The sequence below is a fragment of the Trichosurus vulpecula genome, chromosome 1 (genome assembly GCF_011100635.1).
Source record: "Trichosurus vulpecula isolate mTriVul1 chromosome 1, mTriVul1.pri, whole genome shotgun sequence".
NCBI classification, from domain to species: Eukaryota; Metazoa; Chordata; class Mammalia; order Diprotodontia; family Phalangeridae; genus Trichosurus; species Trichosurus vulpecula.
Genome location: NC_050573.1, coordinates 129,963,047 through 129,980,161, shown reverse-complemented (window position 1 = coordinate 129,980,161; position 17,115 = coordinate 129,963,047). Strand labels below are relative to the sequence as shown.

The window sequence follows — 17,115 nt, the reverse complement described above, 5'->3', positions numbered from 1 at the left end:
GTTCAAATCTTTTCTTGTGCATGTAATAACCTATGACTCTAGACAAAGTTATTTGATCTTTCTTATCCCCGGTTTCTTCACCTGCAAAATGAGGGGTTTGGAATTGATGACCTTTTGAGTCCCTTTAAGCTACAAATCTATGATCCTATGATCCATGAACTCTGAATCAGAAGGAAGTTTTGGAAATACCATTTGCATATTACAAATAAACTGGATTGAAACCTATGTCCCAAAACATGGTGGTAGAGCTGTTATAGTACTTTCCCCGCCAAAATTCTGGAATTGTTTCTCCCCACCCCCATATCCTTTGATACTTATCTATTGGAACATGGATCTCCATTGAAGTCAATGTTGGACATTAGAATCTTATCAGAGATCTCTAAGCAAATATTTTCCAAATCATTATTTTCGTTTCTTAGTCTAATTACATTAATTTTCTTTGTGCAAAAGCTTACCACCTTTGTACCAAAATTGCCCATTTTGTCTTTTTTCATTAGCTACAGCTACTTTTTAGTTACGAATTCTCCCCCAACCATAACTGTGAGAGGTACCTCCTTCACTTTTCTTTTAATTTTTTTAAATCCTATGACCTTTCATATTTAGGTTTTATATCTCTTCAGAGAATCTTATGGGATATGTATAAGAGGCTCCTTTAAATCTATTTTCTCTCAAATTGAACTTCAGGTTTTCTAGCATTTCTGGAAAAATAAAGATTTGTACCCTTAATATTTCGGGATATTGGGTTTACAAACCACTAAGGTACTGATTTCAATTGTTTCTGGGTCTTCCTTATCTTGCCTTTCTTACTGATCTACCTTTCTATATTTTAATCAGTGTCAATATTTTGATTACTGCTACATAACATAAACTATTTGGTAATATTATTTTACATCATTTATTCCATCTTCTCCCCTGCCCCATTATTTCTCTTGAGATTCAAAACTTTTGTTCCGCTAAATGACTTTTGTTTTTATTTTGTCTGATTACATAAAGTATCTCTCCATGAACTGAATTGGTAAATCACTGAATCTGTAGTTTAAATAATGTTACCATTTTAGCTATATTGGGCTTGGCTCAATCATGAACAGATGTCTCTCTCCAATTGTTTTTCTTCCCTTGTTTTGATAGAGACCATTTTATTTTCAACATGGATACAAAGAGAAAAATTGTTACTTTATTTTAATCTCTCTCTCTCTCTCTCTCTCTCTCTCTCTCTCTGAACCTCTCCCTCCAAAAGTATTTATTTAAAAAAAATCTAGTTTCTTATATAATACTCATTTTTGAATATTTAAATATTTGTTTATTAATTTCTAGTAACATTAAAATAGACAATTTAATAAAAATAAATCAAATCCCCTAAGAAAAAGAACATTGTATAGTTATGTGTATATAAGTCCAAATGTATCTTGCTAAGTTAGCTCTAGGGTATTTTATGTATTTTGAAGATATTTTGAATGGAATTGTTCTCTCATTTTCTCCTGGTTTGTGCTTTACTATATGTAAATGTTGATGATTTTACTGCATTTTTTGGTATCCTGATATTTCACCTTTCATCATCTTGGTTAGGCTGTAAATTGACTTTGCAGTATTTTCTAAATGTTCCCTTAATATTTTGTGATATTGGGTTTATAAACCACTAAGCTACTGATTTCAGTTGTTTCTGGGTCTTCCTTATCTTGCCTTTTTACTGATCTACTTTTCTACATTTTAATCAGTGTCAATATTTTGATTACTGCTACATAATATAAATTAATATTTGGTAACATTATTTTATATCATTTATTATACCTTCTCCCCTGCCTCATTATTTCTCTTGAGATTCCAACTTTTTATCATTATTCTTATAGTATCTTTGCTAAGATTAAAAAATTACATCATCATCATCATTCAGTAGTGAGATTACCAATAGATTATTCTTATATTTTCACCCAACCATCCTACTACTGGACATAAAACCAAAGGAAGTCAATGACAAAAAAAGTTTCCATAGATAATAAAAATATACATTAAAATACTTTTAGTGGTATTAAAAAACTGGAAGCAAAGAAGATATTCACAGAATGATTGTGGACAAGGAAATTGTAATATGAGATTAATAGACTATTATTATCCTATAACAAAAGATAAATTCAAGGGATAAAGGAAAATATGGGAAGACTTGAATGAACTGATGCAAAGCAAATACAACAGGAGTAACAGAAGGAGTAATACATAATGACATAATAACAGGAGTAATAGGAGTAATACATAATGACATATAACAACAGAAATGAAAACAGAACTATGATATTACTGAACTGAGATTCACTGAAAAGCAAAGTCTTGGTTCCAGATAAAAGAAGATAAAAACTACCCTTCCTTTCAGTAGAGAGGAAGGAAAACTATGGGCATGGAATATTTCACACACTGTCAAACAGGCACCTGTTATGGCAATCAGACTTTTCCCAGTTCTTTTCTTTTTGGATGCTAAGACTATCAAGTCTCTCCTTTGTTTGAAGGTGGGAAACCTTTTGCTGTCTTTGTCTTGGAATATTTCTCAGCTATTTCTCAGCATTAAGACAATCAGGAGTCATGGACTTGTATATGATGTGATACTGGGGATGGGGAACTTTCATACACCCAGTCTGGGTGAGGTCAGAGCCCTCAGGGCTCCTAACAGGATATACTGAGGGGAGCTTGGAGTTTGACTTTTGGGGCACACTCATGGAAGGAGTGTTGAGACTCTGGGCAAGCGGTAGCTGCCCTCCAGCTTTGCAACCCAGATGTTGGTTCTTCTCTGGTAACTATATATTGTGATTTGGTCAGACAAGGTCTGTCTGTTGATGTTTGTAATATGTTTGTATTTGCCTTGAAGTTCAGGGGGCTGATATTTTCCCCCTGAACAAAGTGATTGATATATATATATGTTTAATTAAACTGAGACTGTTAACCCCTTAAAGTTGCTTTCCTTAGAAAAGCAGATCAAAGAACCTGTGTTTGCAGCTTTCTGTGTCCTGATTATTGGTGGGTCTTATACCCCTAGAGCAGCTGCTAGCAGATTTTTGCTACAGTACCTCATTGGATTTTGCTTTTTTTGCTGTTAAAAGAAACATTGTGGGGGCTTTGAAAAATGTTTTTGATATTTAAGATCACATTAAAAATTGTGATTGGGGGTAAAGAAGATTTTCAGATTAACTAGATCATGGTCCAACTGGCACCATCCTAATACTTTATATATACTCACCAAATCTTTGCCATTGTCTTGGGAGATATATTACATAATGCTCAATCAAAATAACTTCATTTAAAGTCCATGAAAATCTCACATTATTGGGGGAATTAGAGGCAAGGGAGGCAATGATAGTGTGACAGGGTAAAAAAAACCATAAAATCATAAAGGAAGCATTTGAAAAAAAGCACACAGAGAGAAAGGAAAGAAGTTCAAAGGGAAACAAAAACAAGAAAGACAGCTTTGGAATGAGTGTGTTGAGTGTGTTGCATGCTTTACTAATTTTTCTAAGTTCTAATGCTATCCCTTACAAATTATCCTGTATTTTATTACTTTCTATATACGCATTTTTTCATTTTGTATTTATGCTGTATATTTATATATGCATTTGTCTCCCTCATTAGAATGTAAGCTCCCTTCCCAAAGAAATAGTTCTTTCATTGTCATTGTACTTTCAAAACCCAGAAAACTGCTGGGCACATAATAGGTGCTTAAAATATAACTGTTAATTGTTTTAAAAAATGACACATTTGGTGATTTCCACTTCCATGTAATTTTTTTTCCTACTTTTCCTTTTATATGAAACAGCTTTCACTTGGTGTTTTTCAAGTTCAAAATAACAACAAAAAAGTATTAAGCTACTAAGTATTAAGTTTAAATTGCACTAAGACTTTTGGGGTACTTTGTATGTCACCTCCATATGATATGCAGTTAAATGGGCAGCTGACTGAATTAGCTCCATAGTACTTTCATCTCAGACAAGCTATGTCAATGCATAATTGGCTGGGCCTATAATGAGTGGTAATAAGAGATTCTGCCCTACTCCATGTCAGGAAAATTACATGGTCCTTTCAATGATCCCTAAATGCTTCCTACTCCAAAAAAGCCAATGTAACTCTTTTTCTGAAAATACTATATAGATTTGAGTTATGTAATACCATTAGCTCAGAAAAACTAAAATGGTAAATCACAAAACACAAAGCAACACATACTTAAAAACAGAAAAAAAAGAGGGGAAACAAACATGTGGAAAATTTGCCAGGTCATCTGAAATGTTTCATGAATTAGAAATTAAAATTAAGTATTTATTTTTGAATGAAGGTCGTTTATAAATAATAAGGACTAGAAACTAATGGGCTGTCCAGCAGTTAAGAGAATGACTGAACAAATTACCTTATATGAATGTAACGGAAAAGAAATTAGAGAAATTATAAAGGGGATAGTTTCAGAGAGACTTGTGAAGTAGTGTATTAATTATTACAAAGTCAAGTGAACAGAAGCAGAACAATATACATATGCAACAGCACTGTAAAAGTGAAAACTGTTGAAGACACTGACTGACACAAGGAGCAGTCATTATTCTAGAGTGCCAATACTGAATATTATCTAGCTAATAATAGAGTCATAGGTTCAATATGCAGAATGAGAAATATATATTTTGTAAATGGCCAATGTGAGAATTTGTTTTGCTAGATTATGTATATGCATATTCACTATAGGTCACATTTCTGCTTTTCCTATTTTCATTATCAGAGGGGGATGTGGGAGGGAGAGAAAATGACCACTAATTGAAAAAAATGAAAGTTAATTCTAAAAAAGAAAATAGGAGAACAAAAAGATATCAAATGGTAAACTGAAACATTTCTAGAATCTCTTAGTATTTTCTCCTAACAAATTATGAAAGGGGAACCCTCTGTTTTTGATCTCTTACTATTTCACTACTTGGGATTCCTATGTGAGGAAGTAGGAATGACACATCAGGGGGAAAATGACTGACTATAACTGATCACAGAAGACACAAAGAAATATATGCTAGAGGAAATGCAATTTTGAAGGTAATCAGGGACTAATTTTTAAGATGTCTCAAGAATAGGACAACACCTCCAAAATGAGAAAAAAATAAATTTTTTAAATAACTGAAAAATGTTAGAAACTACTCATTCATATACCTGCTTTCTCATTTCTATATCTTTATAAAACAATTTCACATATCTTTTAGTCCTTTAAATGACTCTTAACTACTCAATGAAACCAATGAATTTTTTAACATTATCCATCCCATGAAAACATTTACATTATATACAAGTTTCTGATCAAATGAAATGAGTTTTGTAAAATATCTATCATATAGTAGGTGCTTAATTAATGTTTATTTCCTTTCCTGATATGAGTTAGTGGAGGGAATTTCCAGAGGGGATGTTTCCCATACTAACGGTATAATGAATGAAGAAGAGTGCATGGAGTGGAGGGTAGGGAGACTTTTCGGTACCGATGATTTTGGGTAATAAAGAATATGATGATCTCCCAATGTAGGTATGTAGGCAGACTGGCATATAGCCAACAATTATTTTACTGAAAAATATGGTGCAAAATACACTATCAAGAACATGTATGATTAGAAAGGGAAGTAGATCTAGTCATAGAAGGAGAGTGTGCAGTAATAGATGGACAGCTTGGGTGATTCATAGTTACCCACAGAATTGTTTTATAGAAACTAGAGCAAAAATGGACAAGAACTGAAGATGGTGAGAAGGTATAGAGGGGCTGGGATTTGCACCACTGCAAGTACTGCTGTCCCTAGGAGATCACTGATCTCCATCAACATATAGAGGTATTCCTTCGACATGTTGTCAGTCCATTAGAATGTGAGCTCCTTGAGGGTAAGAGGATGTTTTTTACTTCCAGCTTGGTCAAGATTAAAGTAAATAATGAAGTCCATGAAGTGGTAGGATTATTCAAATTTAAACTACACACTTCCATTGAGATAGAACTAATGACCATATTTTATATAAATATAAGTTCAAATAATGTGAATTTGAATACATATTTTTTTTGCACCCTCAATACTTAGTAAGTGTTCAATAAATGCTTTTAGATTTTTTTGATTCATGAATCAATGGATAGAGGCTACAGTAGAAAGCATCTCAGATAACAGAAAATAAGGATATTATTTTCATTTCTATTCTAACTTTGTCAAAACCATGAAAGATTTAATGGTACATGCAATTCACAAGTGAGCAAAATAGCTGAAGTGTCTTAGGAACCCAAGGAAATACAGGCTGTTGTTTTCTATTTGAAATTTTTAAAATAGACTCATCACTGTTACTAATACTATAAGCTACTTATTTTTTTCTTGTTCTATGTATGTACTGTACCAATCAATAAGTGAGCATTTAATACACATATTCTGTATGCTCAACACTATTAAGAGCTGTGGGGAATGCACAAGATATATAAAATTTAGTCTCTACCCTTAGGGTAGTTGAGATCTCATTAGTAATATATTACAAATCAAAACCTTCTACACTTTTTAGGCTGTCTTGACACAAGACTGCTGGTTTTCATTTAATCTTGCAAGGCTCCCTCAGGGGTACAGGGTTGTTCTGAATGAACTATGAAAACAAGAACTCTCCCAGACTTACAACAAAGCCTGGAAATAAAGTCAACACTTCATGCTATACTTTTCAAAAACTACAAAAAAATTTCACATTGAGATGGGGCTAAAAGTGAACGAATCAGAGCTTTGTAATTTTAGAAAAATGTCATATTGGCTTGTCTGCTATATAAATAAGTGACATTTGAATTTGAACCAATCACAGGATGTCAATCATTTTCAGAAGCCTTTTAATGAAATACAAGCATAGGAACTCTACACTAAAGATTTAAATAATAAGAAAAACAAATGACATACAAATTCATACCTATATATCTTATCCTGAATCCTTTTTTATTATTGCCATGATCTGCTGACCACTGCAAGAAAACTTCATGACCGTTGCTGGATATATTAAGAGCAGAGGAGTAATCCCCACTGAGTGAAATAAGCACTGGGCTTTGAATGTTTGGTCCTTTGTGTAGAAAACACAAAACAAAATAAGAATTATATAGACACAAAATTTCTTAGACTATCACAGAAACACTAATATGCTTACTGCTTTAAAAAAACTCTAAAACAATCTGTTCAAATTTACAATTACATAATGTTAAATACATCATGGGTGTTTCATATTCTGTAGTCCAGAGCCAATCACTTTTCCCCATGAAACTTTACTTAAGACATAACACTATGTTTTAAAAGACAGCTTAAATGCAAAGATGACAAGCATGCACACATACATATAGTGAAGCGATATTCTATCTATTTATTATATTCATATTCCATTTAATCCTTCCCTAAAATTTCCTTTGATACTTTTAATGTCACATTTTAGTACTTTGTTTTTGTTTCTTTATTGAAGATAACAGTGAAAGTAGTTATGAGTCTAAGAAAAGCCAAGACTTACCATCATACACCTGAAGAACATCAAATTCCTTTTCCGTCTGAAAGAATTCTACAAACATGCTGATGTTATAGCCTTTTTCCACTGAAATGCTCCATGCACACATCTGGAGATTTGGGTAGCTATCAGGGTAGCCAGGACTTAATATGACACCCGTTGAGTCTAATCGTAATTCATTGGCAGGACAGAGCACTGAAATAAAAAGGTTACCAAATAACACAAATATTTTAGCTCCTATGAACTAGTGGATAAAATCTACTCTGCCCATGGCTCTAGTTGACTATGGCTTCTATGGCAACAGTGAGACACCTTGATGTGAAAAGTCCATGCACAAAATTGGATGCTAAGAGAGACAATATGTATTATGGTAGAATGTTCAACATATAGGCATAGAAAAATGTCCAAAAACCCCCTCCAGTAATTTTTATTATATTTATACTTAGAGTGAGGTAACACCCATTCAGTGAATAGGCCTCTTTAAGAAGTGAGTCAAGGGTTTTACCTCACTCTAAGTGAGTACATGAAAAGGCCTTAGCCTAAAAGGGCCAGGGTCTCCCATTGCATCCTGGATCATCTCCAGTCATCCTGATGAATATCAGGCCACTGGACCAAGATGGCTCTGGAGGAGAAAGTGAGGCTGGTGACCTTGCACAGCCCTCCCTCACTCAAATCCAAGTCAACCGCAAGTCATGTCATTTTTCCTTGACATTATGGTCCTCTTCTAAAATGAAGGACAAACACAGCCTGTGAGTGGACCAAGCTGCCTGAAATGGGACCTAGCTAGTTGGGTAACTCAGCTCATCCTCTCCCTCTCCCTCTCCTTTCCAAAGGAAGGTAAATTTTGATGGCCAGAAGCTTCCCACTTAACGTGGGGTTTACTGGCTAGATTCCTTCCTCCCTCCCTCCTTTCTTCCTTCTTTCCTTCCTTCCTTCCTTCCTTCTTTCCTTCCTTCTTTCCTTCCTTCCTTCCTTCCTTCCTTCCTTTTTCCCTTTCTTCCTTCTTCCTTCCTTCCTTCCTTCCTTCCTTCCTTCCTTCCTTCCTTCCTTCCTTCCTTCCTTCCCTTCTTTCACAAAACCTTAAACCCAGTTCACTCTGAAGCTCATAGACTGGACCACAATAGGTCCCTGAGCAAGGTCCATTTAATGGCTGTATTTTGGGCCCTCCTGACTTAGAGTGAGCGTCCATGGTAACTGTTTCTCTTTGGAACAGCAACCCTGAGGGTCTTCCCCTCCTAGCTTGATTTTTTAAAATCTTTTTTTTCTAATTAAAGGGGCTATCCCTTGACTCACTTCTTAAAGAAGCCTATTCACTGAATGGTCATTACCTCACTCTAAGTGAGTATATGAAAAGGCTTGAGCCTAAAAGCGCCAGGGTCTCCCACTGCATCCTGGGTCATCTCCAGTCATCCTGATGAATATCAGACCACTGGACCCAGATGGCTCTGGAGGCGAAAGTGAGGCTGGTGACCTTGCACATCCTTCCCTCACTCACATCCAAGTCAACTGCAAGTCATGCCCTCATTTCCCTGATATCATGGTGCTCTTCAAAAAGGAAGAACAAACACAATCATATTTATACATAATATAGAATAGGTATAAACTTTCTATTACAAATAAATATATGTAATATATTATATTTGTCTTCTCTCTGTTTTCACTACTACCCATACATACTTGCATCTCTGATATACCCAATTGCTTCTGGATATTTCCTAAAAGCTGAGGTCAATTTCTGATAGGAGTTTATGCTTGGGGAGAGGGGGATTCAAATTCAATTCTAAGGAAAGAATAGAATCTTTGAATTTCACACCTGGAAGATATGTTTAGAGATCACTAATACAAACCTTTCATTTGACAGATGAGAAAAAAGACAAAGAGGTAAAATTGTATGCTTACTGTCATGTAAGTATTTAGTGGCAAGGCTTGGAATAGCCTCTTAAATGCTAATAGAGCCCTCTTTCTATTAACTTCTTTACTCTGACTCCCCAAGAAGACCTAAAATACTATTAAAATACAGAGATGGATTTCATTTCTGTTCTGCAGGATAATATTCAAAAGTTGAAAATAAATTCAGTTTTTACATTTTGAAAGAAATATTTTATTGCTATATTTTATTTAATAATGCAGGTGAATTTTACTATTCTTGGCAAGGCTCTCTGTGTTTTCATCCTTTCTCTCCCTACTTCCAACATTGCACTCTACATAATGGCAAAGCTTACAACTAATTCAAACAAACAAGTGACTATTTGTTATCCTCAGTGGGAAAAAGAAAAAGAAAAAAAATAGCAATCTCTATGCTTGATGATTTGTCCTAACCAGAAGACTACTCTTCCATTTCAAATAATAGGAGGACATTGATCAGAAAACTCAGATCCCTCTGTCTAGTGGGATGCTACTGTAGCTACTTTGACCAAAAAAAGCCATTATTAAGTTTTCATTGTGAGTATTGATATCTCAGAAATCAGCAAAAGCTAAAGATCCAGGCTTAATTTACTGTTTTGTTAATTGTAAAATCTTAAAAAGGTGATGGGAAAGGAGAAATTGTTTATGATGCAGCTCAAGCTTAAAAGTCTCCCTCCTTCCCTCCCTTCTCTCTCTCTCTTTCTCTCTCTCTCTCTCTCTCTCTCTCTCTCTCTCTCTCTCTCTCTCTCTCTCTCTCCTCTCTCTCTCTCCCCCCTTTCCAGAGAGCCAATACCAGCAAACCTATTCCTGTAGCCAGTCAGACCTTGTAGTTAATGCATAGTTCATAATGCTGCAATGGTGTCTTCTGCCACTTTCTCTTTCTTTACCCCTGTCTCTCATGAAGTGATCTTACTCTTTGCCAAGGCTAACCCCTCTACCAGCAAAACATTCTCTCAATCTAACCCATTTCCTCCAACAGACTGCCACCCTCCATGTCATTCTGACTCCATCATTTATTTTCAACTTCTTTCTACTGTTTCATTAAGTAGTGCCCACAGGCATGCCCATGTCTCCCCACCTTGAAAGAAAAAAAAAAAACTTCACTTGGTCCTTTCATTGCTGCTAAAAATTATCTTATATTTCTTCTGCCCTTTGTTCCGAAGCTTCTCAAGAAGGCTATCTTCAGTAAGTGCTTCCACTTTTTTCTTGTTACTTTCTTCTGACATCCTTACAAAACCAGCTTCCAACCTCATCATTCCATCAAAAACCTTTTCTCTCCAAAGTTACCAATGATCTCAATCAACAAATTCAATGGTCTTTTCTCTATGCTTATTCTCACTGAGCTCTTACCACCTTTGATGCTGTTGACCACTCCCTCCTTCTTGATACTCTCTTCTCTCTAGGTTTTTGGGACTTTCCCTTGGCTCTCTCCTCTTACCTCTCTCCTCTTCCCGATCACATTGCTCTTTTTTCATCTCCTTTGTCAGATCCCTATCCCAGCTAAACTCTCAAAAAGGTGGACCACAGAATTCAGTCATGGTCTTCTTTTCTTCTCCCTCTATACTACTTCACTTAGTGTTCTCATCAGCCTTCATGGATTAAAGTAACACCTTTATGTTAATTCTCAAATCTACCTTACTCGCCCAATCTCTCTGCTGACTTCTAATCCCAAACTGTAAATCCAGTAGATATCTTAAGGTCAGCATTTCAAAACTGAACTCATTATTAAATCCTCTCCCCCCAACCTATTACTTTCAAGGGCACCATCATCCTCCCAAACCCTAGGGTCACAACCTAGGTGTCATTCTTGACTCTTCACTAACTCTAACAGCATCCCCTTTTTTGCTGTGGCCTATCAGTCTGCAACACCTCTCAAATATGCCCCTTTCCTCTGATAATTCTACCTCTCTTCTAAAGGACCCTCCTCTCTTCATGCTTGGTTTATTGCAATAGCCTGCTAATTGTTCTCACCACTCCAATCCATTCTCCATTGTCACCAAAGTTATTTTGCTGAAGCACTTGTCCAACCATGCTATCTCCCTACTTGCTAAAATCCAGTGGCTCCCTATCACTTCCAGAAAAAAAAATACAAAATTCCTTTTTTGCCATTCAAGATGCTTTACAAACTCCCACCCTTCTCCCCCCACTTCCAGTATTTTTAAACCTTACTTTCTGTCACTAACTCTTCAGTCTAGTGACACTGGCCTCCTGGCAGTTCCATAAACAAGATACTCCAATCTCAGCTCCTATCATTTTCACTAGCTGTCCCCTATGCCTGGACTGTTGTGTCTCCTTATTTCTGCTTCTTGCTTTCCTTAAAGTGCTGGCTAAAATCCTATCTTCTCCAAGAAGCTTTCTCTAATGCTTCCTAATTCGGGTGCATTCTTACTTTTAATTATTTTTTTATTTGTCACATACATAGTTTGTTAGTACACACGTGTTTGCTTGTTTCCACAATTAGATTGTGAGCTCCTTGATGGCAGGGACTGTCTTTCCCCTCTTTTTGTAACCCCAGGACTTAGCACAGGGCCTGACACATAGCAGGTGCTTAATAAATGCTTATTGACTGACTAGATGACTTTCTAGCTAAACTTTAGACCAAGTGCCATGGCTGTCTTAACACCACAATAGAACCCTCCTGGACAATTAGCTATAGGGCAAAAAAAAAGATAAATCAGGCTCTTCTTATTTCAAATTCATATCCCTGAAACGTTACCAAGGGCCACCAGGGTATAATTAGAAGAAATGTATTTCAGACTCAGACAAAGCAATATGCAAAATAGCTCAAACTTAGGGCACTTTAGGTTTGCCTTTGAAGGAAGGCAAGATCCTTTGGCCTCCTCAACAAAAACCCCATGAGATAGGTAATACAAGTATTATTTTCCCCGTTATGCAAAGGAAATTGAGGCTGAGAAATATCAAGTGACTTACTCATGATATGAAGTGAATAAGTCTGAAATCAAGGACTCAGCCAAGGACTTCTAACTTTTAAACAAGTGGTCATTCCATTATTTTATAGTCACCACCATTCTTAATAATTTTATCACTAGAAAGTATAATCTTATAGATAATCAAAATAAATTTCTATAAAAATATGGAATGTATTCTGTACTTTGATAAAGGTCATGGCTGAATGTTTGAAACTGACAACAGTTTTCAATAGCTGCAATTACTTAATTCAGAAGATTTCAGTGCTGGCAATATATGCAGTTTACTTATACTCCTCTTCTTAATCACTATCTGTAACTTTAACTATAATCTCATTGAGGGACATGATTGTATTGCTTGTATAACCAAGCATCTAGCACATAGTGGTCATTCAAATATTTGTGAGATTTAATTGGATCTAAATGACTCCTGGAGTTAGCACTATCTGAAAACAACAACACAATTTCACCTAGCTTTTTTGAGGAATGGGATAGGTCTATATTTTCCTAAATGAATCATACTTTTAATGAAAAAAAAAAACAACAACTTTGTAGTTATCTAGAACATGTCCCTCATTTTACAGAGGACAAAGCCAAATATTTTTACATTCAGGTTTTTTTTTATGTAAGAAATAACTTGGTGTTTTAATTTAGAAGTTCACCAGGCAATTTGGGGATAGTTAATTGTGTCTGTATAAGATGCCACCTATTTTACAGAAAAAGCTATCTTTCATGGATAAGCAAATGATGATGGGGACATGAAAGTATCAGTCAACTAAAGAAAGAATTTTCTATTCTGGGGCTCCTTTATAAGTTGCTCATTTTTCAACCTAAAATCTTTGCATCTTTGGAACAGGTCTGAGAGATTTTTTTTTAAGTTTGAGCATAAGTCCTCAAATCATTTCATGAATGATACAAAGGTAAAAATACACATTTCCCCCCATGTTTAAAAAGAAAACCCTGACTGTTGGTTTTCTACACAATTCAGAAGAAATGTGAATTTATAAATTTGAAAGTTGGTCAGACTTAAAATAAAATTGAAAATGAGACTTCAAACCTTACAAAAATGATTATGAGAGTCTGAAATAAAAGAAGTGCCTTAGTGTTATGGTAATTAGGGTGGGACTTTTTGTACTTTTGGAATGCTGACGTAATCAAATACCTTTGATGAGTTTTGCTTTACAAATGTAATGGCAAGTAAAATGGACTTTTTGTTGTCTTTGTTTTGGAGTGCTTCTCAGCACTAAGGAATCTTTGATCGAATGGGAGTCTTTGATGACCTGCTTATGTCAAGAGAAGTCATGTGGGTTTGAGTCACATGATTGTGAAACCCTTTGACCCTGGAGAAGCATATATAAACTCAGAGGTTAGTGTTTTGCCTTTGGGGGCACACTCATTGAAAGAGTGTTGGTGACCGGACTGTCGGTAGCCATTGAAGCAGCACCCTACCCCACCTCCCCCCCATGGAAAGCCTAGATGGTGCTGCTTCTCTCTCTGGTAACTGTTGGTGTATTACTTGGAAAGACAACTAGAAGCCTGTCTGCTGATTTGTGTTTATTCACTCTGTTTATATAATGTATGCTTGTAATTTCTGTTTGCATACTCTCTGAAGTTCAGGGTGTTGGCTTTTCCCCCTGAACTAAGTGAATGATATATGTATGTTTAATTAAAATAAGACTGTTAACCCCGCAAAGTTACTTTCCTTAGAAAAGCAGATCAAAGGACTTGTGCTAGCAGCCCTTCTGTGTGCTCTTCTTGTTGGTCTTGTGTTGTTGGTCTTTCACCTCCACAACAGCTGCTAGCAACATTGTTGTTACACTTAGCAACATTGCTTCCAGCACATTTTAAGGGGAAGGTAAATTAATGTCCTGACTCTTATTAAGTTTTATGAAATTAGTCAATTAATTATTCTGAATGTTATTCTCAGTAAGAAAGAAAAATAATTATTTGCTACCTACATAATACAATGAATGAAAAGTTCAATTTTATAAGCGTCATTGGAATATCTGCTGTACAAGGACTGAGTAAGGTACTGGAAATGAAAAGCAAAAATAAAAACAATTCCTGTCCTCAATGAACTTCAGTTCTACTGGGAGAGAAAGAGGGAAAGGGGAGTTATATATCAGGAAACACCTCTAGAGGAGATGGTCCTTGAGCTAAGTTTAGAATGAAATTAGGTAAAGAATCCTGATTAAAGACCTCAGATACTACATATATCTGGGGTAGATATGTCACAGCACCAAGAGTTGGTTGGAAGGACCCAAAATAAACAATCACACCTCACCTCAGTACTATGAATCACCACTGAACAGCTAGGTGGCTCAGTGCATAGAGGGCTGGTCCTGGGCTCAAGAAGACCTAAGTTCAAATCTTACCTCAGACACTTACTAGTTGTATGAATTGGGCACTTAACCTCTTTGCCTAAGTTTCCCCAACTATAACATAGGGATTATAATAGCATCCATATCCCAGGGTTGTGAGGATGAAATGAGGTTATATTTGTAAAGCACTTAGCATAGTGGCTAGAACATATTAGGGACTCAGTAAATGTTTACCCCTTCCCTTCCCTCCATGAGAGAAACTCAAGATTTTGTTTGACCTAGATATATTAGGATCTAGTCAACACACATTTATTAAGCACTTAGTATGTGCTAGGCAATTCGAGATGCACAAGATTACAAGAAAAAGCAAAGAGCAGTTCCTGATCTCAAGGACTTCACAGTTTAATGGAGGAGACAAGATGCAAACAACCATTTACAACAAAATATATTCAGAATAAATTGGGGATAGTCTCAGAGGGAAGGCATTCAGATAGAGGACTTTAGCTGAAACTTGAAGGAAGCCAGAGAAGGAAAAGGGAGGAGATGGACGGGGAGAGGGTTACAGGTATGGGGGACAGCAGGTTGAAAGTATGGTGTAAAAGAGAGGACTCCCCTGCTAATCAGTGTTCAAGTGCATGTTCTAGAACCCCTCCATCAGGTTCCTACTACTCCTAGACCTGTGATTATTATAAAAAAAAAACAACAAAGTTTTGCTTCACCGTGCTTCCAAGCTGTTCTCCTCAGAGTGTGTTTTATTTTCTCTCCTATCACAACTAGCCTCAGAATCTAAAAGTCCTAATGCTTTATCAAGAAACCTTGCCTTAAGCTCTGATTAGGCAGTGAATTCTCTGTAGTCAAAAGACTTGTGAATACAAAACATGTCAAGTCTTCTCAATACTTCTCAACATTCAACTCCTAGGGAAATTAGAATTCCAGAACTGAGGGGATACCACTCACGGGACTCCTTGCCTTTCCAACCTACCTCAAAGTTGGGACTAGGGCACTTGCCTTCCAAATTTAGTAATCCTCAGGTTTCCTTCTCTCTGACAACCATAAGCAGAAAAGGGAAGGACACCTATCTGCATGGTAAAAGTCAAAGATGAAGACTTGAGGAGAAACTATATTAAAAATATAGCGGGAACAACTTGTGCAAAACACAAAGATGGCAGATAGAATGTCATTTTTGAGGAACAGTAAGAAAATTTAAATGAAACATAGACTATGTGAGGTAGGATAATATGTAATAAGCCTAGAAAGGCAGAAATCAGATTGTGAGAGGCTTAAATGCAAAATAGAGGAATTTGCAGTGTATCCTAAATGCAATATTGAAGTAGTCCAGTTTGTCTGAAGTGACTGAAATTGGTAGTGTGTAAAGATGAGTAAGGGGGGCAGCTAGGTGGTGCAGTGGAAAGAGGGCTCAAATGAGTCAAGAAGACACATTTTCCTGAAATCCAGCCTCAGCCACTGGCTAGCTATGTGGGTAAGTCACTTAACCCTGTTTGCCTCAGTTTCCTCATCTGTAAAATGAGCTGGAGAAGGAAATGGCAAACTGCTCCAGTATTTTTGCCAAGAAAACCCCAAATGGGGACATGAAAAGTCAGATACAACTGAAAAATCACTGAAAAGCAAAACAATGAGTAAGTATAATTAGCCTGGAAAAAGTAGGCTAGCATCAAATTGTCATAAATTTTAAATGCCAAACATTTAACAGAGAAGTATGCATTTTTTATGTAGAGGCATTAGGAAGACCCTGGAGACTGTTGAGCAGAAGAGTAGCATGGTTCAATTAGCATCTTAGGAATATTACCTTAGCAGCTGTATAGCATAGTGGTATCAACCTCAAGTAGAGATAAAGCCACTAAATTGTACATAAGGATCCCTGCAGGAGCATATTGAGTGGGTTAACCAAATATTAACCTTTTCTAAGTTTTGTTGTATATTTATTTATTTTGTTAAATATTTCTCAATTTAATCTGGTTTAGGACACACTTGCAGCATGTGGCCCTCGAGTTCAGTGTTTCACACTTCTGATTAGAAAGAGTACAGAAGATGCGGGGAGGCCAAATAGGAAGCTACTGCAATGGGAGAGAGGTGATAAAGACCTGCAGTAATGTGGCAGCTATGTGAATGTGGAGGCTGAATTATTTCAAAGAATGTTAAAGACTCAAACGACTTGGCAAGTGATTGGACACGGAGATTAGGAGAGTGAAGAATTGAGAATGACTCCAAGGTTGAGTACTCTCTTTGTGGAACTTAAAATTAGTGTAATGTCAGTTTTATTTCTAAACTCCATTAATTTATCATACATTAAAATGTATTTGGAAGCTACAAAATTTTAATAAACATTTTTTCTGGATAAAACACAAGCTATGAAAACAATTTGTTGAGATTATTATAGAAATTGAGGTGGGGCAGACTTTTTTTGTGGGGGCAGGTAAAATTGGAACTCATTGCTACGTAAAGTTCAGAAACCATTT

General features: G+C 36.1%; 1 protein-coding gene across 3 annotated transcripts in view; it reads right to left on the bottom strand.

The window, feature by feature from the left end:
* The window catches only part of CSMD3 (CUB and Sushi multiple domains 3), a 1,625,828-nt gene that overhangs the window by 124,423 nt on the left and 1,484,290 nt on the right, over positions 1 to 17,115 (bottom strand). For all 3 annotated transcript variants that reach the window (XM_036758935.1, XM_036758944.1, XM_036758952.1), the window contains 2 exons: positions 7,492 to 7,680; positions 6,910 to 7,056 (listed from right to left, as the gene is read on the bottom strand). In XM_036758935.1, coding sequence (XP_036614830.1) covers positions 6,910 to 7,056; positions 7,492 to 7,680 — 336 coding nt within the window. The remainder of the gene's footprint in view (positions 1 to 6,909; positions 7,057 to 7,491; positions 7,681 to 17,115) is intronic.